Source organism: Arachis stenosperma, chromosome 7, assembly GCF_014773155.1.
Source record: "Arachis stenosperma cultivar V10309 chromosome 7, arast.V10309.gnm1.PFL2, whole genome shotgun sequence".
Classification (NCBI taxonomy): Eukaryota; Viridiplantae; Streptophyta; class Magnoliopsida; order Fabales; family Fabaceae; genus Arachis; species Arachis stenosperma.
In genome coordinates, this window is record NC_080383.1 from 20,243,674 (window position 1) to 20,263,160 (window position 19,487).

At 34.9% G+C, this 19,487-nt stretch overlaps 1 protein-coding gene across 1 annotated transcript; it reads left to right on the forward strand.

Annotated features, from left to right (window-relative positions):
• Window positions 1–8,060: 8,060 nt before the first annotated feature.
• LOC130941013 (vacuolar protein sorting-associated protein 51 homolog) lies at window positions 8,061–18,529 on the forward strand. Its single transcript, XM_057869355.1, has 20 exons — window positions 8,061–8,338; window positions 8,434–8,573; window positions 8,653–8,707; window positions 8,785–8,892; window positions 9,064–9,162; window positions 9,269–9,346; window positions 9,759–9,836; window positions 13,088–13,210; window positions 13,818–13,918; window positions 14,003–14,070; window positions 14,923–14,996; window positions 15,102–15,168; window positions 15,454–15,563; window positions 15,693–15,962; window positions 16,075–16,191; window positions 16,413–16,484; window positions 16,584–16,634; window positions 16,860–17,087; window positions 17,171–17,347; window positions 18,168–18,529. Exons 1-20 carry the CDS (start codon window positions 8,162–8,164, stop codon window positions 18,285–18,287), a joined length of 2,313 nt encoding a protein of 770 aa, XP_057725338.1. The 5' UTR covers window positions 8,061–8,161; the 3' UTR covers window positions 18,288–18,529.
• The last annotated feature ends 958 nt before the right edge of the window (window positions 18,530–19,487 follow it).

Consider the following 19,487-nt stretch of genomic DNA (forward strand, 5'->3'; position numbering starts at 1 on the left):
CTAGAATTGAGTGAGTGAATTAGTGTGACATTAAGAAATATTAGGTGTGTAAATTCTAAATTGCGCGGTTTAGAACACACATTAGCATAAAAGCTATGTCACAAAAGAAGCATGCACTTTACTCATTCTAGTATGCTTGAGATGCTTTAAGTGAACTTGTAAGGTAAAACAAGCATTAAAGAAGCATGAAAGCATGCAAGCTAAGCCTATAGATGCATATGTTCATGAAATACAATGCATTAAGGTAAATGCACAACATCATCCATCAAGAAGTTGCCTAATTACAAAATAAGGCTCAAATCACATGGTGGCCAAATCATGCAATTCAAAAAGAGTTACAAGCTCGAAGGCAATTCTCATCACTTGGTATTCTAAAAAGGTAAGCATGAAAAACTCAAAACCAAGTAGCAAAATATAATCTCAATCATAGAATCCAATGAAGATGGTAAACATAATGATGTTAAGAAAACATCCCTTTTTAATACTTAGCAGCAATTAATGGTAAACAAGAATATCAATCCAACACTTATGATGAAAAGAGAGAAAATAAAATGAAAACTAAACTAAAACTAACTAATCAACTAACGAACTAACTAATTAACTAACTAACTAACTAATAACTAACTAAAATAAATGGTTATCGATGGTGTTTGGAAGTGTTGGATGAGGGGTAGGAGGAGGGAAGAAGAAAGGAGAAGGAAAGAATTAGAAGGAGGAGAAGAAAAGAAATGTGGTGAAGGAAGGAAATCCGCGCGTACGCGCGCATGGCGCGCACGCATCGATGGCTTATTTCGAGAGTGGTGCGTACGCGTCATGTGCGCATCCGCACAAGTGGGGTTGTGCCAAAGGCACAATGTTGGCGCGACGTAGGCATAACTCTCTAGAAAATGTATGGAATGTGGAACTTCTCAATCCACGCATACGCACGTATGGCGCGCGCGCGTGGATTGTCGAAAATGCTAGATGCACGCGTACGCACGCAGTGCGCATACGCGTGGATGGTGCTCTGTTTTTCAAAAATTTTTGCTATGTTTTTGCACCAATCCAAGCATTCTAAACCTCCAAGCATCTACCAAAACACCCTAAAACCTTATTTAACATGATAAAATACTAATTAAACTCAACCAACTAATCTAAACATGAAATTAAACTAGTTCTACCAATATGTACAAAAGAGAAAATGAAAGGATTTTACCATAGTGGGGTGTCTCCCACCTAGCACTTTTATTTATTGTCCTTAAGTTGGCCTTATGGGGAGCTTCTCTCAAGGTGGCTTGTGCTTGTACTCATCTTGGAACTTCCACCAATGCTTGGACTTCCAATAAACTCCATTATTCAAGATTAATATCTCCAAGCTTTGATGGAGTTCTTCACAAACCATGGGCTCCCAATGTTGATCCTCATGTGTTCCCGGATCCCATATTTTGTCTTCACACCCATCTCCAAGTTGATTATCATTAATCCATGTGGGCGGTGAGCAAGGTGAATTCTCAACAAAGTGACCAAACATCCTTCTAGACCCATGTACTCTAGTTATACACCAACTCTTGCTATTAAGCTTTGAGCATGCAACCATAATGAACCTAGAATGATATTTCAAACCACTAACCATCTCCTTTTTACTCTTAAAGCCACAAATATGTCTTAGTTGACCATCCGTCTTAAGCAAACCATATTCAAGGGGAATAATAAAGCTTGAGCATAAGGAATTTACCCACTTGAATGAGAGAATGGATGGTGGTGGCTTGGGGAAAGGTATCTCCAATGTGCTTGCAAGCTCTACTCCCTTGTTTGCTTCCTTGTCAATCACCACCTCTTCATAAACTTCTTTATTCTCAATCCTTTGTTCATCAACCTCATCTACTTCTTCTCCATCACTCAAGTCATAAATTGGAGGACGAGAAAAATCTACCTCCACATCACTTTCAAATTCATTGGGAGAAGGTTCTTCAAATTCAAAGGATTCACCACCAAGAAGGTTTGATGCTTGATCTTCATCTCCAAGGAAACTCAATTCTTGCTTCATCCCTTCCAAGTCTTCATTCAAAAATTGTTTTGGAGGTTGTGCACATTCCTCCTCAACATCAAATTTACTTTTCTTGGAGGGATTTTCTTTGATTTTAGCTTCCCATGGAGGTTCTGCATCTCCTAAGTCTTCAACCACTTCTTCCTTTTCTTCAATAATCATAGGCTTCTCCAATTGTTCTAATACAAAGTGGCATTCCTCATTTTCCACCGGAGTTTCCAATCTCTCCTTCATGCTATGCTCTTTAATTGATTCTCCACATGTGACCATGGGAGTACTTTGAGTGCTCAAGCATTGGGAGGCTAAAATGCTTACTACCTTGGTCAAGGTAGCCATAAATTCTAGTGTCTCCCTTTGCATTTCTCCTTGCCCTTGAAGTATGAGGCTAAGGATTTCATCCATTGAGGATTGGAATGAATAAGAGGGTTCATTGTCTTGGAGAGAGGGTTCATTATAGGAAGGTGGTTCTTCTTGGTAAGGTGGTGGTCTGTATTGAGGTGGTTCTTGGGAGTAGTAATCTTGAAATTGTGGTTCTTGAAAATGTTGATATTGTGGTGGTTCCATATATGGCTCATATGGCTCAAAAGTTGGTTGGTGTGATGAATATGGATTGGGGTCATATGAAGGTGGTTGGTAAGAAGGGGCTCGTGAGTATGGTTGAGGGTTATATTGAGGGTATGAATCATTGGCATATGGTGGTGGTTCTTGAAAGTCACAAGGTGAGTCACCATAGCCATTGGATTGGTATGCATCATAGAATGGCTCTTCTTCATAGTGCATTGGTGGGGGTTGTTGCCATGAGGATTGATCATAAGCATATGGCTCTTCCCACCTTTGGTTATCCCATCCTTGATACACATCTTCATTATAGTTCTCATCACCTACAACATAATTGTAACTACACTCATAGCCAAAGTGAGAATTCATGATAGCAAGAGAGGGCAAAAACAAAAAATAGGACAAATAAGGAGAACAAACTAAAAACTAACAACGAAGCAAAAAGCAAACATATTCACAATATTCACATATATACAATAACCAATAACACAACACCATTGCAATTCCCCGGCAACGGCGCCATTTTGATGATTGGATTTTTGACGGTTTAGAATTTCACAAATGAATTCTCGTTGCAAGTATAGTTCCTAAACCAACAATAATCCTTTCATACAAAAGATTGTTTGTCACAAGTAACAAACCCCTAAAATTAATAATCGAAGTATTCAAACCTTGGGTCGTTCTCCCTAGGAATTACAATAAAATATCTTGTTATTAGTTAGAAATGTATTTTGAGGTTTTGGATAAGAAGCATGAAAGTAAATGGCAATGAAAATAAACTAACAACTATAAAAGGCTCTTGGCAAGGTATGAAAATTAGAAGTCCTATCCTAGTTATCCTTCTCAATTGTGATGAGAATTGTTCATTGCTACCACTTAGTTAACCCTTACTAAATAAAGGAAAGTCAAGTGGATGAATTGACTTGAGCCACAAGTCCTAGCCAACTCCCAAGGAAAGACTAGCTTTAGTGCACTCCAAACCAATTAGCAATCTCTCCAATTACCAATCAACAAAGGAATTAGATAACTCAAGTATCACTAATTACTCTACCTAGGCCAAGAGGAACAAAATCTAACTAATAGCTATAAGAGATATTTCATCAAACACATAGAGTGCAATACAAGTAAACACATGAATTTGCAAGAATTAAAGAGAGATCTAACTACAAAGGAAAGAGGTCTACAATAGAAAACCAAATCAATCATGAAACAACAAAGAACTTACCAATTACATTGAAGGAGAAATGTAGATCTACAAAAGAGAATTCACAAACTACAAACAAAGGAATTACATTAGAAGAAGAATTCTACAACTACAATAGAGGAGAGGAACGAAAATTGGAAGAGAGAAGAAGAAGAAATAGATCTAGATCTAAGAACTAACCTAATCCTAATTCTAGAGAGAAGAGATAGCTTCTCTCTCTAGAAACTAACTCTAACTACTAAACTAAGCTAATGGTAACTAACATGTGTTTCCCTCTTCATTCCTTGGGTTAAATAGCATCAGAAATGAGTTGGATTGGGCCCACAAGGCTTTAGAATTCACTGGCCACGTTTTGCTTTAAGTGAACCAGGTGGCAGCGACGGCGCGTGCGCGTACTATGCGTGTACGCGCCACCATACGTGTAGCAACTATGGCAAATCTTATATCGTTTCGAAGCCCCAGATGTTAGATTTCTAACCCAACTAGAACCGCATCATTTGGACCTCTGTAGCTCAAGTTATGGTCGTTTAAGTGCAAAGAGGTCGGCTTGACAGCTTTCCGGTTCTTTCATTTCTTCATGAGTTCTCCAACTTTTCATGCTTCTTTCTTCATTCCCTTGATCCAATCTTTGCCTCCTAAACCTTAAATCACTTAACAAACATATCAAGGCATCTAATGGAATCAAGGAGAATTAGATTTAGCTATTTTAAGACCTAAAAAGCATGTTTTCACTCTTAAGCACAATTAAAGGAGAAGTTATAAAACCATGCAATATCAATGGATAAATGTGGGTAAAAGGTTATAAAATTTCCTAAAATCAATACAAGATAAACCCTACAAATGGGGTTTATCAGTCGTTCCAAGGTCTATAATAGAAAGAAAGACCCAGCATAAGCTGTCATGGAAGGTGAAAAGTTGAAGAGGAAGTTTTATGTCACGTGTAGCAAGTGTGGTGAGAGGGGACACAACTACAAGACTTTCAAAGGGGCACCATCCAACCTAAAATGGAAGCCAAAGACGAAAAAGTCAAAGAAGAATGCCAACAAAAGCCTTTCACTTGTGGTGCTTCCATTATCATAGTCAGCCCCCTAGAGAGAGGTAGTTCATAGTTACTTAGGGATGTGATTGTCTCCCCAATAATAAATTCAGGAGTTTAGTCGTCCATTTAAAATTTACTTACGGTTTTATTAGTCTTATTAATCATTTGTTTGGGATTTATATGTCAAAATTTATTCTATGCTTCATTAACACTCTTGTAATTAATGACATTTCAGAGTGGGGAGCAAAGTTGACGCCGAATGTCATTTGGCCACCAATCATGGTGAGGTTAACAACTCCACTTTGGTGACATAGTTTAGATTCACCAATCTTGGTGAGGTTAGCAACCCCACTATGGTGAAAATAGCCATGAACTCACCTTGGTTGGCCAAGGCAAGGATGCCCCTCTTACTCTCAAAGAGCCTAGAGAAAAATAAGCACACAGCTTATTTCATATTCAAATGAACTTCAACTCTATTTCATAAATAAAAGGTACATGAGTTATTTATACTAATGGGAGAAGGAAAAGCCTTCATAACTTGGAAGATGTGGGACTAATACATAACACAAAGTTCACTATTCTAAACAATATGTGACTTGTATTTCCTTATTACAATTAACTAATATAATTAACCTACTAACTCTACTTGCTCCTGCATCCTTCTTCCTGGGTTGGAAAGAACTCTTGTGTGAAAAGACTTGTGACAACAGATGATTTCATTGATGAATCCACACCAAAAGATCCTATTGGTAACTCCACACCAAAGACCCGCACTCACAAGTCAGATAAAATTTTACAAGACCCGTGACAGCAGACAATCTCATTGATGAATCCACATTAAAAGATCCCCCACAAATCAAATAAAATTATATTAAAGCAAGGTGAAAGCTGCAAGGACCGACCTTGCTCTGATACCAAACTGATGCCAGGACGTCGTTTGGCCACCAATCTTGGCAAGGTTAGCAACCCCACTATGGTGACATAGTTTAGATTCACCAATCTTGGTAAGGTTAGCAACCCCACTATGGTGAAAATAGCTATGAACCCACCTTGGTTGGCCAAGCCAAGGATGCACCTCTTACTCTCAAAGAGCCTAGAGGAAAATAAGTACACAGCTTATTTCATATTCAAATCAACCTTAACTCTATTTCATAAATAAAAGGTACATGAGTTATTTATACTAGTGGGAGAAGGAAAAGCCTTCATAACTTGGACGATGTGGGACTAATACATAACACAAAGTTCATATATTCTAAACAATATAGGACTCGTATTCCCTTATTACAATTAACTAATATAATTAACCTACTAACTCTACTTGCTCTCCATCAAAAGTACCCCTAATGCAACTAACCAGAATCATGTTGATCATCTGAGTTATTAAAAAAATTCTTTGAACTTGCTGCAAGTTAACCCAAATACAACATCTGTACCAATCTCTGAGCTAGTCTCTACAGTTGGAGGCACATCAGCACCAATGTCTGTGGCGCCATCAAAGCCTACACAAACATCATTTTAGATCTCCAGCTTAGTCTGCTTCACAGCCAACTCCTAAGCCATTTAGACATAAGCAAGCTTTAAGGAGGAAGCCTATGGCCAAAAAATTCTCTCTATCTGGACCACTTACCCAGCTTGAACAACACCTATTGTCTCCACATAAACCAATTGCAGCAGGGGCCTCTATCCAGAGACTTTGGCATCAACAGGCAAAGCAACTCTGCGCTGCTTAAGTTCATCCCCACTTCAGGACTCAACAAGCCTAGCAAGTGACTCTATTGGCATAGAAATTTAGCTTAGAAACTTATTTTGGAAACAATATGATTATATAACTCGCAAACTTCAATTGTACTTTATTTTGATAGACTTCATGTTTACACTTCTTTTATGATATTGACATCTCTTTCATGAGATTAATATATGCTTGGACTTATCTAATCATATGTGTAAAGAATATGTCATTATCTTATTTAGTTCCATAGCTTCATACACATTTTCCATCACTTTACTGGATATGACATCGTTTAATACATTACTTTTGTTTGAAAAAAAAAATACAAATCATAGTAACTAATCCCAGACTTCATTACAACATTTTTCTTAATCTACTATTCAACTTTTCAACCATTTTTGACAATAATAGATGTAAAAATTACACTAAATACTACAACAACAATCCAATACACATTAATATTTTTTCTGCTCTTTAACTGCAACAACTTCTTCTCCAAATCAGTTAGTCTCTGTTCCACTTCTTTCTTCCTAAAGTACATTTTTAGATCATCAACTTCATTCTCAAACATTAACTTGTCTTTGCCTTCTATTGTTGCAGGGTGGTCATCTAGCCATACAAAGAACTTGCAATGATTGAGATTTTTCAACTGCATGTTCATTATCAGAACCAAAATCTTATGAAGAAAATCCATATAATCAAAATCAATAAAATAATATCACAAACTTATCTTAAAGAATGGACAGCCAAGAAACAATCTGTTGAGTCATTGCCGTCCTCGATTTATACAGTATAGCATACACTCCACATTTACACGTTGGAGCAATGTCGTTTTTCTCCTCTCTACCTTCTACGCATTTAATGGTGGACGGCAGTGGAACTCGTCGTGTGTTTGATGAAACTCCTTTACTAGCCATGAAACATTGCATAGTGCACAATACTACTCTCAAACTCTCACAGAAACTACAACAATGACACTACAATGGTGATTGCGTTCAATTTGAAAAATTAGGGCACATAAGCAAAACGACATCATATTTTCGTCCAGAAACTTATTCGTTGTATACACCGTAATGGTGAAGTTCCACCGTCAACGCCACATAAGTGGCACATAAGCTATCTCTATTACGTTTGAGAGAGCACTTGCACGGTAGAATCCATCTATCATGCGTTTTGAATGGTCAGAGGCAATTTTGTATTTTTTAATCCCGATAAACAAATTTATCTACGAATTAAAAGTTTAGAGATTTATTTATCATTTTTTCTTATATTTTTTACCCTTAAAATTTTTACAATATTTAAAGAGAAAGTTTATAATCTTATATTTTTTTCACAATATTTAAAAAAAATTAGGTAATTAACTTTTGTTTTTCCTTATATTTATATTAATTTGAGTTGCCACTCATCAATTTCTCTAATTTTTTCCACTAAAATTTTTAGTATCCTATGACGTATGAACTATTTTTTATTTCTTTTTAAAAGAATCATATTTTAACGACGTAGTTGACGACCTTGATTTAATTGTTTGCTCTGGTCAAGTTTGCCAGTCCCGGTTCAGCAGATCGGAGGAGGAACTGAAAGCAGAGAAACACAGAAGAAACCAAAATGATGGTTGCAGATGAAGTGCCACTGGACGACAAAGCAAAGCGGATGAGAGATCTGCTATCGAGTTTCTACTCTCCAGAGTCTGCCATGTCCACCGGCATCGACTCCGCCAAGCACGCCTCACCCGACGATATCAACTCCAACTCCTTCGATCCCGATCACTACATGAACCTCATGGTAACCTCCCTCCAAGTCTCTTCGCATTTCGTTGTGATTGTTTTCTGTTTGTTCGGTTCTGATTTGGAATCGTTAAATTGGGGAATTTCGTGAAGGTTCACAAGTCCAATTTGGAAGGGCTGCTTCAGCGCCACGTCGAGATGGCTGCTGAAATCAAGAATCTTGACACTGACTTGCAAATGCTGGTTTACGAGAACTATAACAAGTTCATCAGTGCTACTGATACTATAAAGAGGTACTTAGTTTTAGTGTGAAAACTGAAAACATATGTGTGGCTCTTTAGGTAGGAGTTGATGACGTTTCTCGTCGCGCAGGATGAAAAGTAACATTTCCGGGATGGAGACAAACATGGAGCAGCTTCTTGAGAAGGTAGTTGTAGCTATAGTTTATTCAATCCGATTCGAATTGAGTTTGATAGGAATGTGTGTTTTCCCTGGTTGTTGCAGATAATGTCTGTGCAGTCAAGGAGTGACAGCGTTAACACGTCTCTTTTTGACAAAAGGGAGCACATAGAGAAGCTGCATCGTACTTGCAATCTTCTCCGTAAAGTTCAGGTATTAGAGCTATTAGATGTGTCCTTTTCTGGTTTCACGTGGTTCTTCACTGCAATACTTATGTTTCCATGTATTTTAGCTTGGTGATATAACTTTTTGTACTTCTAATGTTGCATGATTATATGTTCTAGAAATATGGCTCACATATTTTTCATCGTTGTTGAAGAATAGTTCATATATGATCTGCCTGATAGACTTAACAAGTGCATCAAATCGGAAGCTTATGCAGATGCAGTTAGGTTTTACACCGGAGCAATGCCAATTTTAATGGTTAGTTTGGATGATATAGCTTGTAATTCCATTCCTTGATTACTTTCGCAAACATATAAATCAAAGTCATAGATGAAATATCTTAGTTTGTTCTTCTCTGTCTTAGGCATATGGAGATTCATCTTTCCGGGATTGCAAGCTAGCCTCTGAGGAAGCAATGGCTACAATAGTAAAAAACTTGCAGGTTTTGTTCCTTCACCTTTGCCAAGCCTTTGGACTTGGGCCAATCAAGCAAAACAAGCCTGGGGCCATCTTAGATGCATTTATCTATTTTGTTACTCTTGTGACTTAGTTTGATCTTCTATACCTCTATAATTTGCTTTATTTAAGTGTTAATTTGTGTTTCTCTGCATCCCTTATCAGCTTATACATTGGCATATATAATGCCCTTGTTGAATTGCTGTATGCTGTCTTATTTAGTGACCAACTACTATTTTACTGACCAATAATATTCAATAGAATTAGCTGACATTAGCTATCCTTCCAAACATGGCTAAGACTTAAAAGTATATAGATTACAGTTAACTTAAAATCTCTACTATTTTACTGGAAAGGATAACTGATGCTACAATTTGACTTTTCCCCCCTCTAACCAGGGGAAGCTATTTTCAGATTCTGAATCAATACAAAAGAGAGCTGAAGCTGCAGTGCTCCTTAAGCAGTTGGAATATCCGGTTTGTTTTGATTTTCTTTATATTAAGAATATTTTTTTTTCAATATTTACTATTAAGAATTGTCTTTGTTTAACATTATATCTATTGAAAGTAGGAAGAAGACTAGCATTTTTTAAAAAATAAATTAATTAAATTCCATATTTACACTTATATGTAATTTTCAAATTATTTACATTTTTGAAAAATACATACAAGTGTAAATATGAAATTTAACTTTTTTTTTTCAGAAAAAAAATCCTATAAGACTAGCATTTCTCTTCTCATTTCAGCAGATTGTAGATTACAAAACTATAGAGGCAAAATACTAAATAAATACCAAAATACTAGTGCTGACTAAAATACTAAATAAATTTAATCAGTCCCAACTTGCCTATCAAATGTTCACGTGACTCCTTTAGCTGAATGTTGGATGTTATTTAGCTTATGATCAAAAGTCATGCACACATCCTTCTAGCATCTCTATGATGAAATATCTTGTCATATTTTCTCATTGTTTAGTCCAGTCATGTGACACTAGATTATAAGCATTGCTTTGTAACTTTTATTATTATGGTTGTTGAGATTATAGTAGGATTTGATAATATTCTCTCATATATTAATTATAATATGTATATATCAATTAGGACAGATTGTTTCCCTTTTATTAGAGATGGTAATTATGTAGAGTATGTGTTCTGTGTATACATAAACCACAACAAGTTGAGGAGGTTTTTCCTCAAGCATTCACATAATCATTGTTTCAATATAGTCTCCAAGTCTAACCGATATAATCTAGTTGGGTCATCCACAGTTTTTCATTTCTGCAATCAAACTTCACACTCCAGATGTTCATTCCCAGGTATAGTCTCCAGAGAGTTTATAAGTGTGAGGCATCACTTACAAGAGCTAACTTTTGGAGTGAGTTAGGCCCACTCAATTCTAATAACAATATAGCTACATGGTTTCTTGAGAAGTCTATTCTTTTTCTTCCATACTTCGTTGGAGTTAGCACTTCATGAATTCCATTTGCAATCACTTGCCATTCTTCCCTTGTGCTATTTTCCACTATAAATTTTTTATTTCTCTAACTAACAAGGTTATCTCAAACATAATAAGTACAATAACCAGAATTAATTTTCTATCAATAACTGATCTTCCATCCACTGCGGCGGTGTAGACGTGAATCCCATTTTGTCATTTCTGTTCTTGGATAAATCTTTTCCTATGGCACCTCTCAGAATCCTGAGTTTTGGTACAAAACTTTTTCTTCATGAGGCCTTGATTAACATCTTCTCACGTAAGTAACATGTCATTTACTTATGCTATCAACAACCCTAACTCTGAGAAGTTCACTTCATAAACAAAATATGATCTGTGTGCCTTGGAAAATATTGATGTTTCATCTTAGATTTGAGTAAATTTATCTAACCATGCCCTAGGTGGTTGTTTGCACTGTAAATTTATCAAGCTATACCCTAGTTAGTTGTTTGAACTCGTTAAAGAGTTTTCTTTCCCCCCAAGTATGAATACTTTTGTAATTATGAGGTGAAGACATGAAATGAGGGGAGCAATTTTTCACATTTGGATGTAGGGTGACAAGTACAACTCAAAACACTGACTTTTGGAAGCACAAATATCGAAAGACTGTAAACCATTGAGCGTTGCAGAATTTATCTGAAGACTGAATTAGCTCAGCCATATTCCTTTTTCTAGAAATATTTTTCCATTGCTAACAGGTTTGTCAATATCGTGATTTACCTTGTAAAGTCTCATGTTATTACAATCTTTGAAAGAGACTAAGAGCTCCAAACCCTAATCATTGAGACAAAGATATATGTTTTCTATGTGGTAGGCAAGCCACCATTGAAGTGGCACGGAAACCCATTTCTAAGAAGAAAAACCAAACCTCACCTCATTAGAGAATCCCATTTGACCCCAATTTTCAGATGAATTGTGTACGAACCTGCTATCTAGAGATTGAGATAGTAATAGAAGGGCAAGGGAGATTGGAGTGATACCAGGGATATCACCAAATTTCCCAATCTGCAATTATATTATTATTTATTGAAAGGAAAGTGTAACAAGATATCAGGTATTCGAGAGACCTGATTCTGTCCTAGAGGCCTAGTCGGATCTCATATTTCTGATTGTCCTCTCACTACTTCCCCAGGGCCCAGCAGCCCTTTATAGTTCGTACCTCTTTCTCATAATACAATGCTCACTCTCTTACTCGTTTCCCAGCTTGGCAAGTTAGTTACATAACCCACCATAGCCCATAGTTCACTCAAGTAGAGTTAGATCTCTAATTTCTAATTGGCTTTGTACGTAACAAATTGCTTATGTGTTTCAATCTTTGGGTGCTTCTGCATTGCCTTGTGCTCGGGTCTCTTTGGGGTACTCCCTATGGATTAGTATCCGTTTTTGCTAGCCTGGTTTAGTTCTTTTGGCTCTGGTAAAGAAACAAAGATCTTGGGCTGCATTTGATTCTGAGAATAGGACAAGACAAGACACTGAGAACAAGACACAAAAATTAGTGTTCTTGTATTTTGTTTGGTGATAAACTAGAATAAATTATGTTCTTCATTTTTTTTCATTCAAAAAAGTTGGGAAGAAAAATATAATAATAAAAAATATAATTATGAAAAATTTACAAGAATAATGAAAGAAAAAATGAAAAATAAGTTGTATATCTTGTTATTATCTCTGTATACAGAATACATTAATTCAGTATCTCTGGACATAATGTCTCTGTCCATGCCTCATCTGCCAAACATGATTTTGTGTCTCTGTCTCAGTGTCCCGTGCCTGTAAATAAACGTAGCCTTGTGGATGTCCTCAGTTTATTTTGTTTGGATGTATCTGAATAGAAAGGAATTCTAGAACTTTTAATTAATTTCTTTGATACCCTGGATTTTGTTTGACATATATTATCTCTAAGAATTGGTTTAGTGCTCTGCTCTTGGTGTGTTAAATGGTATATCTTTTATCCAACATAAAAATAAATTGACATGCTTTATTGTATGGTTTATCCATCTATGATCTAGTTGTTAATTTTTTGTTTCTTTGCAAGGATACCATTCGTCCATTGCTTTTTCTTTTTCTTTTTTTGGTTCTCTTTTCTTCTCTTCTAATAAGTTTTTTTTTTTTTTTCTATCAAATAAAAGAAGAATAAACTTTTTCTATCCCTAACTAGAGTCCTCATCTTATTTTTAAGCATTATATTGTGTTGTTATCTAAGCTCACGTAATGGTAGGTTTTCTATCTATTGGCAGGTGGACAATTTGAAGGCCAAGTTACTTGAGAAGTTAGATCAATCTCTAAAAGGCATTCAACTAAAGCCTGAAGAAATAAAAGATGTAGCAGTAGACCTTACTCCTTCTGATTCTGCTCATGAGGTTAGTAGTGGTGACTGGTTTCTAACTGTTAGTTGTCTCCCCCCACCCAACCCTCTTCCTCATTCCCTTAATGGTATGACTATCCTTATTGGTTACTTAAGAAGATGTTGGCAACCAAGTTACCAATATTAGTGTTATCTGTGCATATGACTATTTCAAGCAAGATATAGATCTTTAAGTAAAAAAAAGTGGAATACTTTTGAGGAAAGTGTGAGATAGCTATAGTAGGTGGCACATCTTGTGGAATATATAGAATATATATTACTATTTTTCAAGATGGATGTATATATGAATTCAAATCTCTGTGATTCATGTCAAGGGAAATTATAGCAATGACTTGGCTAAAAAGGTTAAAAAGAGAGTGATTATTAGCATGATGGTTGCTTTGATATCCATGACTAAGATTTTTGAAGTATCTGCAGCATTCTCAAGGAAGTTGATAAATGGAATATTTATTGTTGTTGGTTGACTGTTACAGTTCAATTCCATTTTTGGGCAGTATATGTTGCTTCTTAAGCTAGATTACTTTCACTAATATACATGTTTGGTAACTTGGTTTTTAGACTGATGAAATAGCATCTATTTGTGCAATCATTTCTTAACATAGGCAAGCATTAATGAATTTGTGGAAGCAGTTCGTGCTTTTCGAGTAATATTTCCTGATTCAGAAGAGCAGTTGGTTACACTTGCTAAAGACTTGGTTACCAAGTTAGTATCTATGAAGAGCTTCTTTATCTATCGTGCGTCTTTGTTAAGTCTTTCATGGTATGCAAACTTTTTTATGTTTGCTAGGAATTTTGCCATTGCTGAGGAATATGTTCAGACACGAGTTTGTGCAGCAGATCTACTTGGTGTTCTTCGTAAGTCATGTTACTATTCTAGAAATGTAGTGTTTTCCACCATTTCTGCAATCTGGATACATTCTTATTTAAATTTTGATTACATGAGCCAATGATCTTCACTGCCATGTCTATAGCATAATTATTTAATTTATTTTATTTTATTATTATTATTATTATTTTATATAAAAATGAACATTTATTGCATTATTTTGTTGTTTTGTTATTATATATTTTTCTTAAGCATATGTGTATGTACATATAATCAAGCAATCCACTTGTTTCTTGTAGGGATGGATGAGTGCATTAAAGGTGTTTTTACGTGAATGCATTTGTCATGAATGTCTCCTCTTAAGTTTTGACTGTGAACCCATTTTGTTTGTTTTTGTCTGCAGCTTTTTAGTTTATATGTTTGTTATAGAAGTAGTGCCATATGAGATAAGTTAAAACAACTTTTGCTTTGTCGTTTGACCCTTTGAAATTACTATATAATCATAAATATAAATGTCTTATTGTGAAATATTTTCAAATTGTTCGCTACTTCTACACAACAATGATCAAAATGTTAATTTTTCAAAGGCATGCTATTTCTCATCTGAAATTGTACCAAAGCAAAAAGCTAAAGTTTATTAACCGTTTAGCCTAGTTCAATATAATGGAAGCACTATACTTTGTTTTATTGGTTGTTCTTTTCACATTTATCCATATGATAACTGATAGTTTTCAACTCTATCGATGCAAGCCTTTGCTTTCTCCGCTGACATTATACATATCTTTAGGCAACATATTATTATTCTAATCTTTGATAAGTCAAATTTCCTTCTCTATGACCTTAGTGGCCTGACTGTGGTTTCTTTGATTGGATAATTATAGGAGTTATTTGGAATGACGTACTCTTGCTAGACGAAGTCTTAGAAGAAGCGGCTCTCTCTAACCATTCTCTTGAGGTTATCCGTCAATTTATTGGCTCAAATTTGTTTTGTGTCCTTAGCTATAGTTTCTCTCTCTCTCTCTCTCTTACAAATTAATAAACTAATCCTAAATGTTTCCAGGCTGCGAAGGCTGTGGTCATGTCTTATATTAAAAGTGCATTTTCACATCTTTTGCAAGATATCTCAGGTTAGTTCTAGGACCTTTGTGTTTCGAAAGTTTTGTTTTCTGCATACATTTGAAATATTTACCTTGCTGCACTGTCTGAGAATCAAGAAGCTAAAAAATATCTAGTGTGTGACTGCTTGTTTTAGAGAGTAATAGAAAAAAACAATGCAATAAATTATCTTGTCAATGATTTGCACCTTGACAAGATTGCTTGATGCTGAATATATACACACGATTCGAGCCAGTTGAAGATTTTAATACACAGTTATCTTGATAACTGAGCGCTGTTTTGATTTGTTTTGGTAGATTCATTGTTGAAAGTCCTGAAAAAGGATGGAATGGGGGAGTACTCTCTGGAGGTTGCTCTTGATGCTAGTACAAAAGCTGTTCTTCAAGGAGGCATGAATATCTTGCAGGTATTCATAGTTTTCTCTTATAGCCATATATGTACAAATCTATATCAATCCATGTATGCACCTAGTGCCCTTGTTGAATCTTTACATCTTGTTTATGTTATTTCGTTTCCATTTAACTGCTCTCCTCAGGAATTTCGCAAATTGCTAGATCACAACTCTGGGATCCTAGTCAGACTAAGAGAGTTAACCATTGATTTTGTTCAAGAAGGAATTCAAGATTTTTTTAGGCAACTTGAGGATCACTTCCTTCGCTTTTCAGGAAGAAATAATTCTTCAGCTTTTAAAGATCATGGTCTTGTTGAGGGAGCTCAAGGTGATAAAGCTTTTGCTGGTCTTGTCCTAGTGCTGGCACAATTGTCTGCTTTTATTGAACAGACTGTCATCCCAAAAATCACTGAGGCAAGGATCATTATTGTAAATTTAGATTTCCCTGGAAAGTGATCAATTTGTGGCTAATTTTACTTGCATATGCCCGGGGTATATATCTTGAAATTTTATTGTAATTTTTTAGGAAATAGCTACTTCCTTTACTGGTGGTAGTGTTAGAGGCTATGAATATGGACCTGCCTTTGTTCCCGGAGAAATCTGCCGGAAATTTCGGTCAGCTGGCGAAAAATTCCTGCACCTGGTACAATTTCTTTTTTTTCCGTAGATCTTCAATTCATACGATGAACTATTAACCATTTAGGCTTTGGCAATGTCTGTTTGTGTGAAATATGAGCTCTTGAGCAAATCTGGATGATATTTTAGCTATGCCTGTTCGACCCTTTTTACTTTCTTTATATTTACCTTATAAATGTACTATCTAGAGGTCATTGTCAAGATTTACATTTGATGTCTTACTTTCAGTATGTAAATGTGAGAACTCAGAGGATATCATTTCTCCTAAAGAAGAGGTTTTCCACTCCAAACTGGGTCAAGGTCAGTATGTTATCTGGCTTGGTTTCAAAAATAGGAATGGTGGCTATCAACTTATCATTTGAAGAGACTGTTTCTGATGTGTTATTTTCTTTGCCACAGCATAAGGAGCCAAGGGAAGTTCATATGTTTGTTGATTTATTTCTTCAAGAGGTTGGCATGTTGGCATATCAGTATTTTTTTTTTCTTATATCAATTAATATGCTTTCTTCCGTTCAAGTTGCATTGCTAATGGGATACCAATCTGATTAAAGTTATTAAAGAATTGGAATTTTATGAGTGAGCAGGAAGTTTTATATATGCTCATTCATTGAAATTTATGGTAATTAACTAAAGCATGATTGAGCAGCATTTTGATTTCTCTATTTTATGTTTCAGCTTGAAACTATAGGTACTGAAGTGAAGCAGACCTTGCCTCAAGGTAAGCGTAAGCACAGAAGGACCGATAGTAATGGAAGTACTGCTTCATCAAGGAGTAACCCCTTACGAGAGGAGAAATTGAATAGATCAAACACTCAAAAAGCAAGGAGCCAGCTTTTAGAAACACATCTAGCGAAACTATTCAAGCAAAAAGTTGAAATCTTCACAAAAGTAGAATATACACAGGTATTGAAGGATTATGATGTTTGTCATTTAAATTTAAATGGTTGGTTGAACCGTGATATATTTTTTCAACATATAACTTGCAGGAATCTGTTGTTACAACCATAGTTAAATTGTCCCTTAAAAGTCTACAAGAATTTGTCCGGCTCCAGACCTTTAACCGGAGTGGATTCCAGCAAGTTCAATTGGATATTCAATTCCTGAGGATCCCTTTAAGGGAAATTGTTGAAGATGAAGCTGCGATTGACTTCTTGCTTGATGAGGTTTGGAATATAGACTTTTTTTGGATTCTAATTTTTACATATTGGTATTATTTTTCATACCCATGAGAATATAATTGAGATTAATGTTCAAATTTGATCATTGATAGTATCAAACTTTTGCTATTGATATTACCTCTTTTTAAACCCATGAGAATATGTAGGTAATTTCAAGATGTTCTAATAGTGTGAAAAAGTTTTACATTGTCATCGAGTCAAATTCTTTCTTTTAGATGGCTATTTAAGTAGGTTTGAAAAGAAGTTTTTATTGATACGAATAGTTGCATGTTTATATAAAATATATTTTCACGAACATTACATACAAATTGAATAATTCTTTTCAATTTTTGGGAAATATGCAAATGATCTCCTTGAACTTTGCCTTACTGCAATTTAGACGCTGAACCTTCAAAACGTGCAGTTTGACACACTTGAAGTTGTGAAGTGACCGAAAAAAGACTTCTTAAACTTTTCTTCCAAAATTATCCCTTCACTAATGTGTTCTACAAATAATTTCTTAATAGAAGGATAATTTTGGATAAAAGTTAGCAAATGTTAGTGAAGGGATAATTTTGGAAGAAAAGTTCGCAAACCGTCTTTTTTGCTCTATTTGATTATTTCCAGGTGGTAAATTGAACACTTAAATGTTCAGTATCTAAATTTGATGAGTCAAAATCAGGGACTTATTTACAACTTTCCTCCTTTTTTCTTCTTTCTTTTTTTCTTTTTTTTCTTTTTTTCACCCCCAATTCATCGTTAGCTTCTAGCCTTCCATATTTGTGTCAACATATTCGATTTGTTTAATGTGTACCTGGGGACACAGGTGATTGTTGCTACTGCAGAGCGGTGTCTTGATCCAATTCCATTAGAGCCTCCCATACTTGACAAACTTATACAAGCGAAGTTGGCCAAATCCAAGGAGCAAAATGCAATCCCTTCCTAAACATTTATTGGAAGCAAGAGCAGAGAAGGATATACTTGTGTTCTTATTGTAATATCACTCAAATAGTTCTTTATATGATATCTCTCCTCTACTAGTTACTGTTTTGGCAGTTGTTTATCAGCCGTATTCATCATGGGTTCACTTGTAACATGGTGGAGGTATTCGAGCAGGTAGTTTTACACACGGAGATATTTCTTTATTGAGGGGAAAAAGGAAAATCTTACTCCATACTTTACATTGCTCATTTGTTTATTCCAGTGTGTGCACGGACTTAAAAGAGAACTTAATTTAATTCATTGAGTGCAAATAGATTTAGTTTAATGTATTATGCAAGATCAAAGAAACCAATGATACAAAATTACAAATCAACAAATGATTTATTTTTGTTAAAAAGATGTTCACAAAAATAATAGAATAATTACCCAGGCCAAGGATTTTAAAATTGGACATTTTAATTTCCATAAAAAATTAATACACATATCAATTTTCAAGGTTTTACTTCGACAGACAAATCAGTCTTCAATTCATTTTTTGGCAAAGTAATTATCCATAGGACATGTTTTTTAATACATGTTTTTTAATACAAATAATTTTTTTTACATAGGACATCTTTTGATTATATTAAATACAAAAATATCAAATGGTTTTAACTTTGAATTTTTTGTAGAATAATCTCTAGTAAATTTATTATTATTTTTGTTCAAAAAATTATAGTACAATATAATTATACAATTAATAATAATAATAATTATTTTATTTTATTTTATCTTATTTTTGAACAGAGGACTATTATGTCTAACAGAGAGAAACTTTGAGGATTGATTTGTACATTAATTTTTTTTTGGGACTAAAATGTCCATTTTTAAAAATCTTGGGGACTAATCTGGGTAATTATTTTGCCAGAAAATGATTTGGAGACTGATTTGTCCGTCGAAATAAAATCTTGAGAATTGATCTGTGTATTAATTTTTCTTAAGGACTAAAATGTCCAAATTTAAAATCCTTAGGATTGATTTGGGTAATTACTCAAAATAATATATCGACTTATGTATGTATAAAGAACAATCTTAACAATACTGTTGGTTTGCATTGAACTTAGAGTTGATGAATAAAATATAATTGAAAAAAGAAACAAAAAACATAATAGATACTTGTTCTGTTTGAATTTGAATTCAAGTATTCATAGGGAACTACAATTTT